Source organism: Bidens hawaiensis, unplaced genomic scaffold (assembly GCF_021521415.1).
Source record: "Bidens hawaiensis isolate Kalapana, Puna unplaced genomic scaffold, B.hawaiensis_p1.1 tig00001236_1, whole genome shotgun sequence".
NCBI lineage: Eukaryota > Viridiplantae > Streptophyta > Magnoliopsida > Asterales > Asteraceae > Bidens > Bidens hawaiensis.
This window is the reverse complement of record NW_027491070.1, coordinates 3,456,917-3,479,945: the sequence shown is the minus strand read 5'-3', so window position 1 is coordinate 3,479,945 and position 23,029 is coordinate 3,456,917. Positions and strand designations below refer to the sequence as shown.

At 33.3% G+C, this 23,029-nt stretch overlaps 1 protein-coding gene and 1 pseudogene across 2 annotated transcripts; one reads left to right on the top strand and one right to left on the bottom strand.

Annotated features, from left to right (window-relative positions):
- Window positions 1-1,038: 1,038 nt before the first annotated feature.
- Window positions 1,039-3,055, bottom strand: LOC143567839 (protein SPEAR3-like). Its single transcript, XM_077054149.1, has 5 exons — window positions 2,640-3,055; window positions 1,862-1,966; window positions 1,639-1,712; window positions 1,468-1,534; window positions 1,039-1,352 (listed from the first exon to the last, which is right to left on the bottom strand). Exons 1-5 carry the CDS (start codon window positions 2,811-2,813, stop codon window positions 1,236-1,238), a joined length of 537 nt encoding a protein of 178 aa, XP_076910264.1. The 5' UTR covers window positions 2,814-3,055; the 3' UTR covers window positions 1,039-1,235.
- Window positions 3,056-15,785: 12,730 nt separating this feature from the next.
- On the top strand, window positions 15,786-22,732 carry LOC143569375 (polyprotein of EF-Ts, chloroplastic-like; annotated as a pseudogene). Its single transcript, XR_013141728.1, has 12 exons — window positions 15,786-15,836; window positions 16,890-18,263; window positions 18,334-18,441; window positions 18,525-18,674; window positions 18,755-18,805; window positions 18,890-18,973; window positions 19,056-19,106; window positions 19,321-19,371; window positions 19,450-19,500; window positions 19,593-19,643; window positions 20,643-21,357; window positions 21,904-22,732. The product of XR_013141728.1 is annotated as a polyprotein of EF-Ts, chloroplastic-like (transcript).
- The last annotated feature ends 297 nt before the right edge of the window (window positions 22,733-23,029 follow it).

Here is a 23,029-nt window from a genome sequence, read left to right as displayed (position 1 = left end):
TTGATCTATTAGATAGTGGTTGACATAGTCAATGAGAATTAGGTAAATAGATGATGTTTCTTGAGCTCCTAGCTACTTGTTAGAAGGTTTTTGTTTTGGTTTTAATATACTCGTGTTTACAAAAATTTAAAAATCATACAAGGTTAAGTAATGAGACGTAGGGTAAATCTTAGTACATTAAAAAATAATTTTAGAAATTCTTCTAATAATCTCACACACACTCTCCTATATCACTTTTAATTATGTAACAATAATATTTAACAGTTAACACAATAGAACACAATTATGCAACACAAAAGATGAAGAGCATGATGATTAAGAAACCAGTTATCAATGAAACCAATCAATCAATCATACCTTCATCATATGAGTTTACACAAATTAATCTTTACTAGAATCTAATTCCAGAATCAATAATTCGTAATCAATTGTGTTTACACACCAAGAACGTAATCATGAGTAAAACACACCGGCAACTACTATGTTTGAATTGGTGATCTCGGAATAACTGAGTGTTAACGAGACAGGTGTGACAGTGGTTTGTTGACTTATAATCATATTTGTATCTTGCATTTTTACCTCTAATATATATGTGGATAATGTAGCACACAACATATGTTTATATCTTTACCACAAAAATGACTCACTATCACCTTAATTTGACAGGATATGTGGTGCTTTAGCGTATTTGTATCATAATTGTGATGTTAATTTTAAAATGATTTTATGATGTCATTTTGTAATATGCGTGGCTTACAAAGCAGGGCACAGTCAAGTACTTAAATAGATTATGATGCTACTGTATGTGTTTTCAAATTACATATATGCAAACTAATGTTTAAGGTAATTAGACAGATTGCCTGATATTTGTTAATTAAGTAAACAAACTTGTTAGCACTCAGAACTTAAAAACATATGACAGGTTCTTAAGAACTTATGAAAGTCATGTTAGAGAAGTGGAATCCGCATGTCCCATTTGATCGATACATCTATGAAATAGCCGAATGCGAGATTTAAACTAGTTTTTAACTAGGCAAAGTAAGCAATTAGCAAACCCTAAAAACACATAAGAATTCAATAAATAATGCTTTCTTGCTTCTTTATAATTTGAGAATTTCGGGTAACATACAAATATTTTCCGTCTCAAATATTCCGGGAGAGATGAATAAACATTGCAAGAAGTAGCAGTTACAATAAGTAATCATCGATCACACGATAGATAGTCAACTGTTGTATCAAAGAGCAAGTCTTAGCTCCAGATCTAATTCTTGGCTACCATTTGAATCTGAATTCTGACTGCTTGATCCCATTGAATCATTTTGATCTTTTCTTTTCTTCTTCCTCAATGAATCCTTTAGATATGATAATTAACAAATACCGAAAATTAGGAAATTGAAGGATTATATATAATTCATTGTACAACAAAAAGAAAGATGTAGCAATGTAGCATACACTATACACACTCACCTCTACATATTCTTGGCTAAAAAGGTGTCTATTTATGCCTACAGGTTGTGCATAGCTTGCATCCCATCTGAATAAGCAACATAAAATGATGATCAGAGATTAAACTCGATAAAAGTTATCGATATGGTTCATAAAAGATAAAAATATAAGCTAGGGGATAATTTTACATACATGGGATTAGTGCTAGCAAATTGTGATTCATGACCATATACGAAGTTTGTTCGTTCTAGCTCGCCCGTACCCATCTGCATTATTCAAGATTCATTCAATATTGAATTCGGATTAATAGACATACCAGATAATTAGCTACAAATGTTTTCAAATATATGTATGCATGGGAGTTTAGAGAAGTAATCTGTAATCTAATTTGGTTGAAGAGTTTGAATATGCATACCATGTGGGAATGGTGTCCTTGCAAAGTACTATAAGAGGCTGTAGATGGTGAAGTGTATGAGAATGAAGATGATGATGAATATGCTGTTTGAATCCTGATATCCTCCTGCATACATACATAGATCCAATTAATAAGATATAAAGAACATCAATGAAGATCAATTAAGTGAATATAACATCTTATAAGCCGTCATATTTCGTCTTCCGGCAATTACAAAATAAAACGAATCATTAACTAAAGAAAATACAAGGAGACCGATTAGGTTTGATAGAATGAAACAAAGAAATTAAATTTCTTTAGTATGAATTACCAACAGGAAATAGAATTCTATGGTTATAAATAAACTTAAAAAGATTTAAAAGTTGATGAAAAATGGCCATCAATTAATAGAGGGTTAGGCTTCTTGAAACCCTAATTTTAAATCAATCATAAAAAAAGATTCATGAAGGCATAGTTCAATTGGTCAACTTGAACTCACAAGTCACAAGTCCCATCTATGACATAAGCCGGAAAACTCATGGGATCCTGCTAATACTGCTAACTAATAGAATCAGGTAATTAAAGCTTTTGTCCCGCACCAGTCTTCAAGATGTTATAGTAGGAAACCAGTGAAAACAAAGACTGACGCTTTAGCTTAAAAGTGTTACTTGAATAAGAAATCATTTAGCTTTTAGTTTATTACACTTAAAAGCTAAGCATACACAGATCTCTTAGGGTTCCAAAATCCAAACCACTGTGTGTTTCTACACTTTGAGTGTGTGAAAGAAAGAGAGATGACCTGTGGAAGATAGCCCATTTGGCTATGGAGTCTAATCTTCTCTAACTGAGCAACACCAAGGCCTCTTTGCGGTTGTTTCGGCTTATCTGAACCACTCTTTTTACCTTTTCTTGATGTCGATCCACCCGCAGAAGATGATCTATCACTCCCAGCAGATTCACCATAATAATTCATTTTTTTTATTTCCTTCAATTAATTTCAATGTTTCTTCACCAACTTTGATCTTTCAAAACCTTCTTCTTGTGAATCTGATATTATATAATGCTAAAATATATTATATAAGAGATCTCTTCAAACTTGGTATACCCTTTATATAGCTGTCAAGTCTTACAATAAAAAAACCACAGTGATTGTTGCATAGCTGGATGAGATTGCATTTAGATATACCTTGCAGATTCTGACCCTCATCATTTCTATATATATTTGCTTAGATTTTATGTTTTTTTTTCTCTTTTTTATTTTTATTTTTTATTAAAAATCTTTTAAAAAAATATAAGAAAACTGTTTATGGTGACTTAAATTCGGGATAGAGGATCTTGTCGCCTAATATTTATTAAATGGTTTCACAAATAACGAAAAATGTTATACATAAAATATTGTTTGAATATATACTAGGTGTGGTTACTCAAGAAGTTAGAGAAGCGTGCGAAGTGTATAAAGCGGTCCCTAGCCATTAATCTTGCTTTATTTATTAATGAGAAAGATACAGTGACGGTTTTATAAATAGCAGGAAAACGATATACGATTATAAGATGGTATTCGTGTCAATATCTTACGATATACGATTTTGTTAGAAAGACCTCACAGCATTAGAAGAGTTTGATACTTGGAAAGAAAGATCAACTTATATGAAAGGGCGAAAATAGTATTGTAGAAAATCATATTAAAATATTATGAAAGGACATTTACAAGTTAAACCGTCAAATGTATAAAGTTTAATGAGTTAAAACATTTAAGTGTTTGTTAAGTGAAAGGGAAATGTGGATGTGCTAATAGTAGACCATACATATACCTTTTGTTTATTTTATTTGATCCAGGCTGATTTGGTCATGGATTATGTCACAAGACATATCATTGATCTCTCACCTACTTTACAGTGATAACAAATTTCATCTATAAACTATTCATAGATCAATATGGTGTTTTTGTTTACTAAAAAGAATCTTTTTCTTCTTTTGCATTTAAAATATTATTTTACTTCACAAATTTACACAAGGAAATACTGTACCTTTTACGGCTTGGAAAAGTTCTAGTCTTGTAGATAATCATTTAAGAATCACGTTAGTCTTGTCATGAAAAAACTTACATAATTAATAGATTAGCACAACATTTATTTGGAACATTACAATGGTTTATGAAATAGTGTGTCGGATGACGGTTAAACAAGATGTGGTTATTTGCATACCAGTAGTTACAATGTTTTATGAACATTACAATGTTTTATGAAATAGTGTGTCGAAAGTGATGTAGTTATTTGCATACCAGTGGTCACTAGCTTCTACTATGATCATTTACGAACCAAGAAACCTAAGCATATATCAGAAGCAACCAACACCAGAGGCTCAATCCCTTGTACCGCATAAGGCCAGCCACTCGACCCTGTCTATAGCCACCGGCTTCGTTGGTGTTAGAAATTATAATAATCTTGAACAATCGCACACTCTACACCATCTAACTAATTAAATCAATTTGGTCTTTCATGCAATTAACAAAAATGAACTGAGAACACTAAAATTACCACAAATAAAGTATTAACATATATAATCTTTACAACTTCTCACGAAACAAAAAACTTGCATGTGATACGTAGTTTTCTAGTAGTGTTGAATTGGTTGATAGAAATAGGGTGAAATTTTAGATTTAAAAATTCAACTTAGAAAAAGAAAAATAAAAGTATAAAAGTTTGAATCTAACTATCTATATAATTGCCTACCATAAAATCCTACATGTCGCTCTTATGTTATCCTCACATTTTCTAGAGCCACCAGATTGCTTGAAATCTAAATGGAGGCTTCTCATGCATTTTTACCCGTAATAGCGGGTATGAGTCTTACCAAACCCATATAGTCTTTAAATGGGTTATAACATCTCATTTAGTTTTTAAACTCTTTCATAATCAAACAATAATTTTCACGGGTCATGGGTATTACCAAACCCGGATAACCCTTAAACGGGTTATAACATCTCATTTATTTATGAAATAACCACTTAATCATCAAAAAATAATTTTCAATGGGTCTTACCAAACCCTAATAGCTCTCAAATGGGTTATAAGATTTTATTTATTGGCAAATACTTTCATCCTCAAACCCTAATTAAATTTATTTTCTTTACATGTTCTCCATTGCTGGTTTATCATCTCCATCGCCGGTTAACTTCCGATACTACCCGCCATCGTCAACTACATCAACATCCCATTTTTCATTAAACAAATATTTGTGTTCATGTTTGTTCATTTAAAAAAATCAACATGTTCGTGTTCGTGTACTTTTGTTCGTTAAAAATCTAAAAAAACTACACATTTCAATTGAAAATACCCAAACGCAAAATAATATAATAACAAACTACTCCCTCCGTCCCAATTTAAATGTCCTATTTTGACTTTTCAAGTCTTTCTTTTGCAACTTTGACCGTAAATATTTTTGTTCGTGTCATATAATACTTGATGAAAATTATATCAATGGAAAATACATTTAAAACCCAATCCATTCATATAATTTTCATCAAGTATTATACGACATGAACAAAAATATTTACGGTCAAAGTTGTAAAAGAAAGACTTGAAAAGTTAAACTAAGACATTTAAATTGGGACGGAGGGAGTAATATATATGTATAACAAACTACAATAAAAAATAAAATAAATCATCATAAAAATATCAAAACGCTTAAAAACAAAAACTTAAATAAACTCCCGTAACACAGGAGGATCAAACTAGTTTTATATATCCCGTACTTAAACTTTGTCTACATCACTCATTGTAAATATAAACGTCACGTATATTTAATAGCATATTTATATGATCAACATGAATAGCATTTTGCACTTATCCATCCTAAGGTTCTACCTTGACTTAATTAATTAATTCGTGTTTCATTTATTTATTAGCCTACCAATGATGGAGACATTGATTTTGACCAAAAAGTATCATGTTGAAGGGATTAAGGAGGCGTATGGTTTGAAGGTAATTTTAAAGTAAAGTAGCATAAGCTGTATATATAATTGTTTGAATTAAAGAGGTCTAAAATAATTATATATGAAAATTTATTAAAAAGAGAGATTGTTTATAACGAACAATGAAGCTCTAGAAGGCTAGCATCATGAACAACATGTCACTACACCATATATATAGAGAGAGAGCTAGTGGTGTTGTCTAACTTATGTGAATGTGTATACAAGGGTTAACTATTAATACTGTGAATATATGTTAATTTATAACTTGTATAAACTTAATTAAGTAGAAAACTAAACTAGTCATTCTGTTTTTAATTAAATAACCATATATATTATTTACAAATCACCCTCATAGAAACTAAGGATTGTACCATTGACCATCATTTTACAATTAAACCACTTTTATCATCACATCAAATAAGGAGACCCGGGGCACCGCGTGATGGGTTTTTGAACACCGCCGCGACTCCCTTATCAAGCTTGATGGAGATGCTTTGCGTGATGGCCATCACGCGTTAAGTGGGTTTGAGTGATGGAACTCTCTCTCTATATATATACATATATACACCCCAAATACACTCTTCTCACTCACACAAAAACCTATATGTATATATATATGTATTTATATATACCAAAACCTATCACACCACCCCTACCAAATTCCATCATAATGTGATAGATTTGGGGTTGGTGACGTGACATAATTTAATTGGATGGAGTGTGTGATGAGATTTCCACCACCCCTCCCCCTAATGTGGGGTAAAAAATTAAACTAGCTAGTAAGATGAAACATATCAAGGTGACACGTATAAAAGTCAAAATTAAGAGTTATAATAATGGCACGTATCAAAATTCAAAATGAAGAGTTATAATAATAATAATAATAATAATTGTTAAAAGAGTTTAGTATGTTATAAAACTTTAGAGTGCATGGATAAAATTGAGATAGAAAAGAATAATCACTAATGAAATTATTATATGTTTTATAGGATAGTTTAATTTGTTTTAACACGTACCGGTAATTACTTAAACCTTAATTAATGTATTGAATTACTTTTGGCGTGAGGTCGGATTTTATCCGGTGAATCCCTCAATAGATAGACCGCTAGGGACTCCGTCCGTCCGGACTAGTGGCCGGCTCGGGCTATCTTTAGCTAATGGGGGCCGCGTACGGAATACCCGATGTTACTTAGTTGGTCATTAAAAAAAATAAAGTATAGATTTATTCAAGGAAATAGGTGAGAGAACATATGATTCACGAGTTAATAATTAATTGGATAAATAATAGGTGGAAAATATTGGAGTGTGCGTTTTATTTGAAAATTAGTAATAATAATAATGATGTGATAAATAAATGGTGAGTATCCATGCACACAATCCAATCGAGCTGTTTCACGCCATATTTGTGGGATCGTATGATGAGTTGTCATTTGTCAATCCCAAATTCCATCAAATTAAACTTTAACAAAAAAAAATATGTATAATGTAAAGAACAAGGAATTTTGGTTGTTTATTGCACCAGATCTAAAATAATATGAAAATAAACTTACACTACTGATTAGTAATTCGCATAACTGAAATTTTCGAAAGTAACATGACAATAAGAAATACAAAAAAGTATTATCAATGACTCTATCGACAGTTTATTAGGCCATGACCCTTAACTCTACATCACCCATTTTACCTTATTTATGTCAAATAATGAAGAAAAAAAAAGTTTACTTAGCATGTTTATATATGTTATAAATATATTAGGTAATATGGAGAGATTACACAAAAGTTTAAAATAAAGCTCTAAGAAGACGCACCAAGATTATAAATTGTTTGGTTCCTAGGTGGTTCAATTCGGTTTGTTGTTATGGATCAGTTCGATTTTAATTTTGTCGGTGTTATTATATACATCACCGAAACCAATTGTTTTACAAAAAACATGAAACTAAACCGTTGTTTTTTGTTTTTGCTTGATTTTGCTTAGATCATTTTTTTAAAAATTTCATGCATACCTCTACTATACAATACAAATGGAAAACAATCATCTTTACATACGTATAAAAACATATTTTTTTCTGAAATAAATGCCCTAACTTTTTTCTCTCCCCCTTTGCATATATATAGGATCACTTAACTACGTATTGGATCGTTTCAGAAGTTTTTTTACAGCGAGAAGTGAAGGTGTAACTCCATTAATACCTAATTTCACTCCTTTTTATGTGTAGGTGCGTTGTGTAGGTGCATATGTATGTGTGTAGGTACGTATGTTTGTTTATGTGTACGTATGTTTGTATATGTGTATGTATGTTTGTATGTGTGTAGGTACATAGGTTAGAATGTGGCTCGGTACATTTATATGTTTGTAGGTTGGTTTGAATATGTAATTAAGACATAAATACAACCAACCTACATATATGTATGTAACATCATATGAAAGGAAGTGAAATTAGGGATTAATGTAGTTATACATTCACTTCTCGCACTTCTCGCTGTAATATCATTTCTCGCAAGATCCATTCCCTAACTTAACTATTCTTAAATACATATTAAAAAGAGTCAACTTATGTTGATCGGTTTATGTTTTGGAAAATTGTTTTAAACCTTTCACTTTTATAAAACAAATGACCTTCTAAAATTTTCAAATCTTTACACCTTCCTTACACCAGTCGAAGGTTGAGTTTAGTTGTGTTGCATGTATTCTAATTAGGGTGGATCATTTATTCTAGACCTAGTCAATTTGTTTTTTCAAGCTACACAATATGTTGTCGTTATCATAATTCATAGTTAAATGTCAAGATCAAATAAGTAACAAAAAAGAGTGTAACAATAGCGTTTATTATTAGAAGAATAACATACTTACTCAAATCATGTAATGTCAAATTACATCATGTTATTTATTCAGTCGTGGTAAGGATAAATTTTATTATCATGATTTTCTTTCTTGTTAAGTTTGTTTTTTCTTTCTTAGTTTATGATAAATCTTTTCGTACAAATATTTCTTTACTATAAACACACAAAAGTTGAAATATTTTTATTTGGCAAGATCTCATAATTATTAAAAAAGAGAAATGTTGCGACGTGTTTGCATATGAGCCATTGATTCGCACTTATAAGGTGAAGACCGATGCAAGTCGAAGTACCATATCTTTATAACAAACACAAATACAATTAATTAAAGATGGGATTAAGTAGATTATTAGATTTTGTTCGATTGTGTTTTGTTTTAGCATTAATAAACTAACATAGTTTAATTAATTACCTTTAAACCAAAGGCAAAAGCAAGTGAAGAATATCTACAGTAGATTGAAGGCACATGGAATACCAGAGAGGTTAGATCCCTTAAAGAATGCTGCTTCAAGATTTTATTTATTTATACACATTTAAATATTTAAATAAATAAATATACGTGTTCATGATACCTCCAAATCAATCCAACCAAGCACCATATCGCCTTTAATCTTATTAAATCTTGTTTTTTTTATTTGTTGTAGTAAAATGTATGACTTTTTAACCCAATTTCTATCCTGTAACATGTTCTGATTTCTGACATTATTTGTTTATTAATGTATACCTTCATTAATCATTAAAGTTGTTAGTTTAAGACCTAGCTAGCTATAAACCACCATATTTGTTTTATAATATTATTTGCTTGTATGATTAAATTATTAGTTGTGTTGTGAGTTTAATGTTTATAATTTTTTATAATATCAAAGAAACTCAAATATAAAATCTTGTTATATATGACTTGATAAAGATAAGTGAAAATCAAACATCCATGTTTAATTTTATTTATTGGACTTTAGGTGTTGTCTCCTTTTTTAAAGTATACATGGTTAATCATTAAATTTCTAGTTTTATTATGAATTAGTTATTCATTATTGTACTTGTTATGGGGATCTATGAGAGTTCAAAAGTTTAATAGTTCAAATTGTTAGTATCATACAGGTTGGAGAAAGAGATGGTTGGAAATTATTTTTCTACTTTTAAACTAAAGACTTTACACAAACTTACAATTTAATTATTAGTACATTACCGTTTAAATAAGGAAAATTGGATTTAAATAATCTCACTTTTAATGGGTTAGCTAATAATAATCTCATCTCCGGTATTTTCTGCTGACAGCCCCGCATTTTCAATTTTTTTGTTTTATAAACCAGCGTTAAAAAAACTTAACGGGGTTAAGTTTTTGCTGATGTGGCTGGTGAGTTGGCAGTGTCATAATCCTACATGGCTTTTCCCTTTGGATTAAAATGCAATTACTATATTTTATTATATTAAATCCTATTATCCAGATTTATTAACTTGGATCTGACCCAAACCCGCGACCTGATTAGCGAACCTGGATACCCAAATCACTAGCTTGCACTATAATTCTCGTCCTAAACTTAGAAATTGAATCTTGCATATCCTTATGCATACCATAACGAGCCCACCGACACCATAAACATGGAATGAGATCAATTATTGATTCGTATTACTCGTTTGAACGAACCGACGTAACCTGTTAATCAATATACTTTATATTGTTCATAATAATTCAATTAAACTTTCAGAAAGAACCTCACATACATCGCCTACAGTTACCCTATAATGAATTATATTATCGTTGATGTTTTGATGCGTGTTCTTGAGCCCTTTCCGCCGTCACTGCCGAGATCAAATTAACCCTCTTCCAATTATCTTTATAGGTAACTAATTATACCTTTGTGTTCGTCGTCATTCACTCTTTAATAGCCCTAATTTCAATCGGCCAATCAAATAACGAACTGGCCGATTGATGATCTAGGGTTCATAATACTCTATGGGTTGCGAATGTCTGGTTATATAGGTTCTGTTTCTGGATTTTTATCAAAGGATCACTCAGATCAGTTGGCTTATGCATGTGGGTGTTGACTGCGGGGCTGGAGGCGCAGGTTCGAATCCCCTGCAGCCCGTTTTTGTAGGATTAATATAGTAATTGCATTTTAGGATTAAAAGGGAAAAGCCATGTAGGATTATGACACTGCCAACTCACCAGCCACATCAGCAAAAACTTAACCCCGTTAAGTTTTTTTAACGCTGGTTTATAAAACAAAAAACATTGAAAAGGTGGGACTGCCAGCGGGAAATACCAGAGATGGGATTATTATTGGCCAACTCATTAAAGGTGGGATTATTTAAATCCAATTTTCCTTAAATAAATAGTTTGTAACGAAGATTTAAATACCATAAAACGATAATTTAAAATAAGATATGAAAATTGTTAAATTTTAGTTGTGAAGTTGTAAATCTTAATTTTTTATTTTATTTTACTTGTGTTTTTGTTTGTTTTCTATTTTTAACTGACATTTATGATTTTTCCGTGTCAGAATTATGGATACACTGCGGCATGGATACCTGAAATTATTTTCAATAAAAAAGAAATCTAATAATTGTAGTTGTTATTTTAATAAAACATAATATCATGGTATTTAATGAAGAATGAAATCCTCAAATCCATGGATTTTGTTAGTTGATTTGCAGAAGATTTGATTCATGAAGCTTGCCTCTTTTTTTTTTTTATCCATTTATTATTAATATTAGTTTTCTATACTACCATTAATCTGAAAAGGTTCACTTATTCACTGATAATAAGTTATTATTTTAATCAACTTCATTTATTTTATTTTAATACGTAGCATTAGAAAATAATTAATAATTCATTGGAATAATTGCAAAAAAACAAATGAAAAGCATAAATGATATACGAGTGTTTTAGTTATAGAAAGTGAGAGAGTATTTACTAATCTAAATGTCGTTCTCTACCCTTTCGTGATCTAGTGTCTTTTTCATAGAGGTGATTGTGAATTTTTAAAATAACCTACGTGCGGGAATGATTTGGAAGAGTCAGAACTAAAAATAGTGATATTTGCCGAAAGTAAACGATGTATTATGATCAAAATTGTGAATATAAGTATATTATTTAAGTATATAAATTTTGGAGATTTGAAGTTTAGTTACAAATTAATCATATACTATACCTACATTAAAACGTATATATGAAATTATAAACACGGATTCTAATTTATCTAAAATAGTGTACTTTGATAATAAAATAATAGAGCGACTTAGTGCTTTAAATATATCTTTGATGCATCGTTGTCTTAAGGGGGGGGGGGGGGGATGGTGGAAATCTCCTCACACACCTCATCCAATCAAATTGTGTCACATTATCAACCCCAAATCCATCACATTTTGATGGAATTTGGTAGCGGTGGTGGTGTGCTGTGGTGTGATAAGAATATTTTTGTTTTTTTTTTGTTTTTTTTTTGCAACTTAAAAAATAAAAACAATATTTTACTAGAACTTAAAAAATAAAAACAATAGTTTACTAGAACATAATTCAACTTAAAAATTAGAATTAAAAAATAAAAGTTACAATAAACGTCTACTTCTCGTCTGAATCCGGAAATTCCAAACCTAAAGAACCTATAAGCTCAACTAGATCTTATCTCAACCGATGATGAATATCTTCATCCCGCAAGTCTAATTGGACATCATCGGGAACGGGAACTTGAGTAGGAGAATCCGGTACCCAATCTGAAGAAATTGCATTTCCATCTTCTTTATATAACATATTGTGTAATATGATGCATGCATACACGTAGCTAGAGATCGTGGGTTTTTTCATTACACGAACCGGTCGACTAAGTATGCACCATCTACCCTTTAAAACATCGAAAGCTCTCTCAACATCTTTTCTTGCCGATTCTTGCAACTTCTTGAACGCCTTTTTCATTGGTCTCGACAGGAAACGAAAAGGCTTTCACAAAAACAGATCATTGCGGGTAGATACCATCGACAAGTAGTAGCCACATCTATAATATCTCCCATTGACAAAATACAGACAGAAAGGTGCGGTACCATTTGTTACGCTCTGAAACAACGGTGATGTGTACAAAACAGTGATGTCGTTGTTTGAGCCGGGAACACCAAAATAAGAATGCCAAAACCATAAATCATTTGACGCAACCGCTTCTAGTGAGATGGTTGGTCGTTTGATATCACCCCTAACATACGCCCTCGCAACTCCCTTGGCAATTCCTCCATTCGATATGCGTACAATCGATGCTACCGAGCATCCCTGGAAAATACCATCTAGCCTCGTGCGCGGCGTAAAGACGTGTAATGTCGTGTCTTGTTGGTTTTCGTAGAAACTCTTTGCCATACAATTTTATAATCGCGTTACAAAAGAATTGTAGACATTCACGTGAAGTTCTCTCAGACATTTGTTAGTATTCATCGAATTGGTCGGGTGGGTTACCTGTCGCTAGTTAACGAATAGCGGATGTGCATTTTTGAAACGCCGTAAAACTTCGTTTGCCCCTCGCGTTGTAAGATTCTTGAAACCATTCTTCGTTTGCTTCGACCTCGGCTACAATCTTTAAAAATAAAGATTTCGGCAAACGAAAGCATTCCCTAAACGTCTCGTCATTGTATTTCGGCTCATCCACAAAATAGTCGTTCATTAGCACTTTGTGGGCATGTATACGATCGCGCTCCACCATTTTTTTCTTTGGACGGCTCGGGCCTTCAAGTTCGTTATATAACAATGAGAACCGTTCGAGAATGCCATCTTCCGAAGACGAAGAGCTATCGGTGTCTAAGGGAACCAAGTAATTCGGAAATTCCATATTTTTTTTGTTATGAATGAAGGGGAAGATTGAAAGTGTTTTGAGTTGGATTTGGTTTATGTTTTGGTTTTGGTTTTATATTGTTTTTTTTATTTTTTAGTTAAACCCCCTCCCAACGGCTCCCTCCCCAACGGTCAAATTATCTCGATAAACACCCATCACTTGTGTGATGGCTATCACGCAACCAACCCCCGTCACGCTTGGGCAATGACCGGCGGTGGTGTGCGGTGAGCCATCACGCGTGATGGGAGCTCCTCACGCAGTGCCCCCCCCCCCCCCCCCTCTTAGTGTTGAGGATTAAGTGAATTTTTAGGGCCATTTGGAGTTATTCAGATTTTTTATAAATCAATCCTAAAAAACGAAACCCAATAATTTTAGATATAAAGTTTGATGATTTCCGATCATATGCTCATTTAGGGATGACAATAAATGAGCAAAAGTTGCCGACCTATGGAATGTGGATGATCGCATGTCATAGGTGGGTAAAGTGTAAACCCTTCAACGAGTGGAGGGAGGGTGACGTCGCTCATTTGCTTTACCAGATATTTACATATTATTTTTCTTAGAATATATCATGGTATCATAAAAGGTTTAAGAAAAAAATTGTCAAAAAAAAAACAACTAATTAATATCAAACTATTCATTTACATGTAACAAGTTTAGTGTCAATAACTTTGTATATAAATTTGTTCTGGGGTAGACATGAGCTCAAAGACTAGGTACTACTGTACTAGGTAGTATAGACTCCACCGGTTTCGGTTTTAACCTAATCGAATTTATATGTAAAGATTTTCAACATATTAATACCAATAGTTATTAATCAAACTGTTTCTGACCGCGTTGACTAATTCGTGCACCACCAGTATGGAACAAATATGATAAAGTATATAATTTATATCGTGCACCCTTACCATAGACAGTGGCTAAGTTTGGATATAAACGTCGAGGGGGCCGGACTCAATCTGTATAAAAAAATTCATACACTAGAGGCGGGCGGCCTCAAAATTTCGGTCGAAAACGGGTGAATTTAAACAAGTATAAAAATTTTCGGCTGAAAAATGATAAATTTACACTGTCAAGCGAAAAAACGGAGGAGGTCGGGCTCAAAATTTCAGTTGAAAACGGGTAAATTTTCACTATGTATAATAATTTTCAGGGAAAAAAGAATAAATTTACACTATCGAGCTAAAAACGGAGGGGTCCGGGCTCAAAGTTTCAGTCAGAAACGGGTAAATTTACACTATGTATAATAACATTAGGCCGAAAAAGGATAACATTAAACTACCGAGCCAAAAAACGGAGGGAGCTGGGGCCACCCCTGACCCCTACAAAGCTACGTCCCTGACCATAGAGGATGGCCTAAGTATATAACCATCAAGACAAGAAGATCTTCACTAGTGGAGTATGGACCACATATAAGTTATTATGTGTTATGTTTAACCATCAAAAAGATCTTTCTCTTGTAGCCCATTTATAAAATACTTGGCCCATGTGTTATGTTTAAAGGAAAGCCCAACCCGTTTTCTAATGTCAACTAAATAAAATTGTATTATGTAGATTTCAGTTATCAATAAAAAATGTTCTTTACCAACTCCCCACCACAACGCCTGGTATCGACAACGCTTGAGTTTTACTAGCACTCGGGTTTTATTGATCTTTTATGTATTAGTTCTAGTACTGTAACGAATGTAACCGATATCAACCGAATTTGCGTCGACTCGCCCAGAACCGAAAATGCTAGGGTTTTGCCAACTCACCACCGCAACACCCGGTACCTACAGGCTACAACACTCGGGTTTTACAAACACATGAGTTTTACAGACCCTTGTTTTAGTTTCGGTACCATAACGAACGTAACCAAAACTGACCTCAATTTTTATAATTTTTTTTGTTTTATTTTTTGTTTTAGTTATGATACAATAACACATGTAATCGAAACCGACCGAATTCACGTCGACTTACTGCCTTAACGTTTAGAACCAACAACGTTTGAGTTTTGTCACCACCCGAGTTTTACCAACGCCAGGTAAAATACTAGTTTAAAATTACAACAAAAGGTGTAAAATTTTCCCATACATTTCCAAAATTTTATAGTTACTCCATGTTTTTCACTGCTTAAAAAAAAGAAAAATAATAAAACAAAACAAAATTACACAAAAATATGAAAAAAAATATGTAGATGATAAGGGTTTAAAGACCCACCTTTCATTCCATTATCAGAACACAAGACATTCACCAAGACAAACATTACATAATAATAATAATAAACATATCATCAACTTCCACCCAGCTTATCTCTAATTCATAGGTAACTTCAATTTCCATCTGGGTATCTCTAATTCATAGATTATATGCTTAAACAATTGTATTCAAGTACTGGGTCAGTCTAAATTTGCCTACTTTTTATTGTTCTTTCGGTTCTTTATAGTTTCTTGATAATGAATTGAAGTCAATTCTGTTTGGTGTTTGTAATACCCAACTGGGGTTGGTTTAATTTCCACTAATTAAAGGCATATGTAACTTTTAATTAATAATTAACTGTGAAATTGGGTTTTAATTTAATTTAATTTAATTTTGAATGCTGTTTATTAATACAGTTAGTCCACAAGCTCATTTTGATGAAAAGTTGGTAACTTTTTGTGGGTTTTGTAAAATTCTTGGATTCTTGATGATATTTGTGAACTTGGGTTTAAACCCATTTGAATGTGATCTTTTTATAAGAAAAATTAAGTTTTTATCTTTGAATCCAACACTTGGTTCCATTAACAATATCTTTAGGATATTGAAGATAATGTTAGGTATCAAGCAGTTATAATGCGGAAAAATATCGGATATCGGTCAAGTCATGGTGGGATATCGATATCGGTATTTTTAATATCATGTGAAATTCATATATATAGCAATTTAACACTAATAATTCACTATGCTCTTCTACCGTTAACAAATTAACCTTTTGCAACTTGCAAAACACTAACGAGTAGCAAGTAGGAACTGGTTAAGACTTAAAACACTAACATTGAACACTAAAAGTTGATAATTATGACTTAAAAGCACTGATATCGGGAATATTGGTGATATATTGGTCAAATATCGGTCAATATTGCCGATATTATCGGACTGATATTCTGACCGATATTTTACCAAGGGACCGATAACCATATATCACCAGCGATATCGACTGCATAGGTTAGATATGAGATAAATTGTGTTGCAAATTGGACATACGTGTTATACAAAGAATTCGATCTGGATAAATTTTTGTATTAAATTGGTATTTAGGTTATTTTTATAAAAGGAGCCAGTTCAGTTTCATAAGTAATCAAATTATTTTTTTTAAAAAGATCCATTTTTTTTTTGTTTGGAACAATGCATTTTACTTGATTATGTCATCAGTAACTTATTAGCAACAAAATATGTTGTGTTTGCTTCACAGGTGAAGAAGCTGATGAAGAATTAGCATAGTTACTAACCGACCTGTAACTGACTCTATCCATATTTGAATAACAAGATGACACCCGTAATCCCCTCATCAACAAGCAGTATTTCTCTTATCCCCGGGTGTACTTTCGATACAATAAAGACTAAAAACGGTTCGATAAAATGCTGTAATGTAAAAAGATCGACCCGTAGAACCGTACACGGTCAAGATTGTTTATTACCCCTGTCAACATCTCTTAGATTATTTCCTCGTGTCAGAACATTCGGGTCCTACCATAAAAAGAGATTTGGAGTGGCATCAGCCACTGGTGTGGATGTGGACGTGACCACGGAACAAGCTGACCAGTCAGATACCGTTTCGGGTGAAGATTCTGGTCAAACATCAGAACCCACATCAACCGTTGATAAGTCAAAGCAACGGTCAAGGCCTGCTAGGGTGAAATGCCGCCTGTGAAAAATGAAGAATTGGTCCCGGGTGCAGCTTTCACGGGTAAAGTGAGATCGATCCAACCGTTTGGAGCTTTTGTTGACTTTGGAGCTTTTACCGACGGGCTGGTTCACGTTTCACGGTTAAGTGACAATTTTGTTAAGGATGTTGCAAATGTTGTCTCGGTTGGTCAAGAAGTGAAGGTGAAGTTAGTGGAGGCAAATATCGAAACGGGCCGGATCGCGTTGACCATGCGTGAAAATGAGCCTGCCGCTGGCGCCGAGACGCCTAGACCTCCAAGAAAAACGGGTCAAAAGTCAGACCAGAGGCGGGACCGAGACGCGGGGAGAAAAAGTACGAAATTTGTGAAGGGTCAAGAACTTGAGGGAACGGTAAAGAATCTTACACGTTCGGGTGCTTTTATAAACCTTCCGGAAGGTGAGGAAGGGTTTTTACCGGCTTCTGAAGAAGCCGATGAAGGGTTTGGAAGTATAATGGGTGACGGGTCATCGCTTGAAGTCGGTCAAGAAGTCAAAGTTCGGGTCTTGAGAATCGCAAGAGGTCAAGTCACGTTGACCATGAAGGGGGACGATAATAATAAAGAGTTAGACTCGAAGCTTCAAGGAAAGGTTTTTGCTGCTACAAACCCGTTTCTTGTAGCTTTCCGTAGAAATAAAGATATTGCTTCGTTTTTAGACGAGAGGGAGAAAGCTTCTAGTGAAACCGATACCCAACCGTCAGTTAAAGAAACCGAAACTGCGGAACCCGAAGAGGAAAAAGTTGACGCTGTCGCTCCCGAAATAGAAGATGATGAAAAGGTCAAAGCTGTTTCTGATGAAGAAGTCAAAGATGAAGTTGTTTTTAGTGACGAGCAAGTAGATATACCCGAGGAAACAACTAGCTCAAGTGAACAAGTACCTACCCTCGAAAACACAACCGAAGGTTTGAATTATTAAATTTTTGCCCTTTAACAGTGCTGTTAATAATATATACTTTTATATCTTTTTGACAGATAAGGTGGAGCCTGTTGAGGAGAAAGTAGATATACCCGAGGAGACAAATACCGTCACGAGCTCAACCGACCAAGATGCGCCTGTGATTGAGGAAAACGTGACCGAAGGTTTGCATTATTACTCTTTGACTACTTATGGTTTTTAAATTGTTATTACTTCCTTTTAATTATTTTTTGTGTGTTGTTGCTAGTAGATGCTGAAATCCCGCCTGCCACATCAGTTGATGAAGTCATAGAGAATAAAATTGAAGAAGCCGAAACAAATGTTCAAGCGGATGCTGAAGTTCCCGTTGAGGACGAAAAAGTTGAAGTAGCTGCCACGGCAGAAGCAACCGCTGAAGGTTTATAACAATAAATTATAATTTACATTTCTTCTTTTATTATTTATGACAGTTATATAATCTATTTTCTGAATATTCAGTTGAGGAAGAAAAAGTTGAAGTAGCTGCTACCACAGAAGCCACTGCCGAAGGTTTACTAATATAATTTATTATTTACTAGAGTTTTTTGTAACATGTTTCATTACAGTTATATAACTGATTATTTGAAATTACAGTTGAGGAAGAAAAAGTCGAAGCCGCCGCTCCAACAGAAGACGAAAAGGTTGAAGTAGCCGCTCCCACAGAAGCCACTAGCGAAGGTTTACTATTATAATTTATTTTTTACTAGTTTTTTGTAACATGTTTCATTACAGTTATATAACTGATTATTTGAAATTACAGTTGAGGAAGAAAAAGTTGAAGTATCCGCTCCCACAGAAGCGACTGCTGAAGGTTTACTATTATGAATTATTATTTACTAGTTCTTGTATCATGTTTTATTACATATAATTGATTATTTGAAATTTTAGTTGAGGAAGAAAAGGTTGAAGTAGCTGCATCCGCAGAAGCCAATACTGAAGGTTTACTACTATACTATTATAATGTATTATTTACTATTTTTCGTAATGTTTATTACGGTTATATAACTGATTTTTTGAAACTTCAGTTGGGGAAGAAAAAGTTGAAGCAGCTGCCCCTGCAGAAGCCGCTGCCAAAGGTTTGTTATTGTAATTTATTATCTATTTTTTTCGTAATGTTCTATTACGGTTATGTAACCTATTTTTTGAAATTTCAGTTGAGGAAGAAAAAGTTGAAGTAACTGCCCCTGCAGAAGCCGCTGCTAAAGGTTTATTATTATAATTTATCATTTACTATTTTTTGTATCATGCTTTGTTACTATTATATAACCGGTTTTTTTATTTTTTTTATAAATTTCAGTTGAGGAAGAAAAAGTTGAAGTAGCTGCTCCCACAGAAGCTACTGCTAAAGGTTTATAAATTATATCTTTTTATTTACTATTTTTTGTATCATGTAGGATCATGTTTGCCATTCAAAAGGGGGTGGCGGCGCAGCTTGTTGCCCGCTTACCTGCCTCTCTATTGTAATTGAATCCTTTCGTTCAATATAAATATAACTGCATATGGTTGAGGGGTCAAGTTATTCTACAAAGGGGAACAAGGATGAGAATGATTTGTAGCCACACAAAAAAAACCCCTCACAAAAAAATTAAAAAAATTAATAAAAAATCATAATTCAAAAATTTTAAAAAAAACGAAAAAGAGTAGAAACACAAAAATGTTTCCACCGTCTTCTCGTTCTCAAAAAAAAAAGACACAATGGTGAGTGAAAAGATCATTGTGTCTTTTTGCTTATCATTGTGTTTTGAGTTTATTTTCTTCATTGATTGTGTCTTTTTTCCTTGACATAGTGTCTTTTTTTCTTTATATTGTGTTATATTACTCAACATTGTGCTATATTTTGTTCGACATTGTGTTATATTTTGCGATTTGTTGTGTCTTTTTTTAGTTATAATTGTGTCATTTGTTCATTTTCGTGATTGTGTCTTTGATCTCGGCATTGTGTCTTTTCGTCTATATTTTATTTATTTATTTATTTATTATTTTTTTGAACGGGAATGATGGCGGAAACATTTTAGTTTTTTAAATTTTTTCGTTTTTTATTTATATATTGAGTTATGATTTTATTATTATTATTATTTTTAAGGGGTTTTTGTGTGGTCACAAATCCTTCTCACACTTCTCATTTTTGTCTCCCTTTGTATTTTAAGTTTTAACTTTACCCTATGGTTGAGCCTTTGGATGTTTTATTACATTTATATAAACATTTTTTTGGTGATTATGTTATATAACCAATTTTTTTGGTAATTATATTTTATAACCAATTGTTTTTAGTAATCATAATTTATAACCTTTTTTTTTTGTGGTAAATACCATGTTTTATAACTAACTTTTTTGGTAACTATGGCAGCAACAATATCTCCAGCTCTAGTGAAGCAACTGCGTGAAGAAACCGGTGCGGGTATGATGGACTGCAAGAAAGCCCTAGCCGAAACCGGGGGCGATATAGTCAAAGCACAAGAATACCTCAGAAAGAAAGGTTTAGCAAGTGCTGACAAAAAAGCGAGTCGGGCCACAGCCGAGGGCAGAATCGGGTCCTACATCCACGACAGCCGAATCGGGGTCTTAATAGAAGTCAACTGCGAGACCGACTTCGTGTCACGTGGAGACATTTTCAAAGAATTAGTCAACGATTTAGCAATGCAAGTGGCTGCGTGTCCTCAAGTTCAATATTTAGCACCCGAAGACGTACCGAAAGAAATAATTGAAAAAGAGAAAGAAATCGAGATGCAAAAAGAAGACCTTTTGTCAAAACCCGAGCAGTTTAGGTCAAAGATTGTTGAAGGGAGGATCAAGAAGAGGCTTGATGAGCTGGCGTTGCTTGAACAGGCATATATTAAGAATGATAAGGTTGTGGTCAAAGATTTTGTGAAGTCAACGATTGCGACGATTGGGGAGAATATTAAAGTCAAACGGTTTGTTCGGTTTAACCTCGGTGAAGGGCTTGAAAAGAAATCACAAGATTTTGCTGCTGAAGTTGCTGCACAAACTACTGCTAAGAAGGTGTCTGCACCGACAACTGAACCGCATCCTGCAGCAACCGAAGCGGTTAAAACTGTTGACGAGTAAGTTGACTGTTCCTGTGGTCAAAAGTGGTTCAGATTGAAACACATGGGTCGAGTATGGGTCTGGGTCAAAATAAGTAATTTTTTGGTACAATCGGATTTAGTCAAACGGGGTTGGGTTGACCCGGAAAACATTTTGTCCAAAAAGAATTATATTTTTATAAATTATTGGTGTTGTCATATTCTAAAAATATAATCTTTTTAACGATGTAGGAGGTTTTACACATTAAAGACTTTCGACCTGCTTGACCTGTTTCTTTCTTCCTAATGTTTTGATTTTACACTTTTGGCCCGTTTCTTCTTGACCCGTTTATGAATCAATTGCTACATGTAACATGTCAATAAAGATTATTTTTTTAATAATTTAGTAGCATTTATGCAATAAAGATACACTTTGATTAATAATTCCAAAATTCATATATTTTGACCTGTTGGTCAAACAATCCAAGTATCTAGTCGGTTTTGTGCGTAGACCGTCTTAACAACAGGTTGATGTGTCCTTAATCTTGAATTGAGTTTATTTTTATTTTTTTTTTATTTTTTTAGGGCACCGAAAGCAGCAGTTTCAGCAGCATTAGTAAAGCAACTGCGTGAAGAAACCGGTGCGGGAATGATGGACTGCAAAAAGGCGCTATCTGAAACCGGTGGTGACATCGAGAAAGCTCAAGAATATTTAAGGAAAAAGGGCCTGTCAACCGCCGACAAGAAATCAGCCCGTTTAGCAGCCGAAGGCAGAATCGGGTCATACATTCACGACTCCCGTATCGGAGTCCTAATCGAAGTCAACTGTGAAACCGACTTCGTGGGCCGAAGTGAAAAATTCAAAGAGTTAGTCGACGACTTAGCAATGCAAGTCGTTGCATGCCCGAAAGTCGAGTACGTCTCGATCGAAGACATCCCCGAGAGCATCGTGAACAAAGAAAAAGACATCGAGATGCAACGTGAAGATATTTTGTCGAAACCCGAGAGTATCAGGGGAAAGATTGTTGACGGGCGTGTGTCGAAACGGTTAGGTGAGCTGGCGCTTCTTGAACAACCTTTTCTTAAGGATGATTCGGTGCTCGTGAAGGATTTCGTGAAGCAGACAGTTGCAGCCATTGGTGAGAATATTAAGGTTAGAAGGTTCGTTCGGTTTACACTCGGTGAGTCAACGGAAGAACCCGAAACCGCACCCGAGACCGAGTCTTGAAGTGAGTTTGTTTAGAAGGATGGTTGAGGAACACAGAGATGGTTTGTTTTGCATTTTTGTAACGGATTTTTGGTTTTCTTGAATTGTTGTTTTAAATGTATTCTAGTTATTGTACTTTGGTTAATAATTTATAATTGAATCATGTTATATTGATATATAGACTTTTGAGTACATGGTTATGAGTTATGACATTTTCCAAGTGTTTTTTTTATATAATGTGTATATGCCACTTTAACACGTTTATATGACCCTGATAATAATAATAATAATAATAATAATAATAATAATAATAATAATAATAATAATAATAATAATAATAATAATAATAATAATAATAATAATAATAATAATAATAATAATAATAATAATAATAATAATAATAATAATAATAATAATAATAATAATAATAATAATAATAATAATAATAATAATAATAATAATAATAATAATAATAATAATAATAATAATAATAATAATAATAAT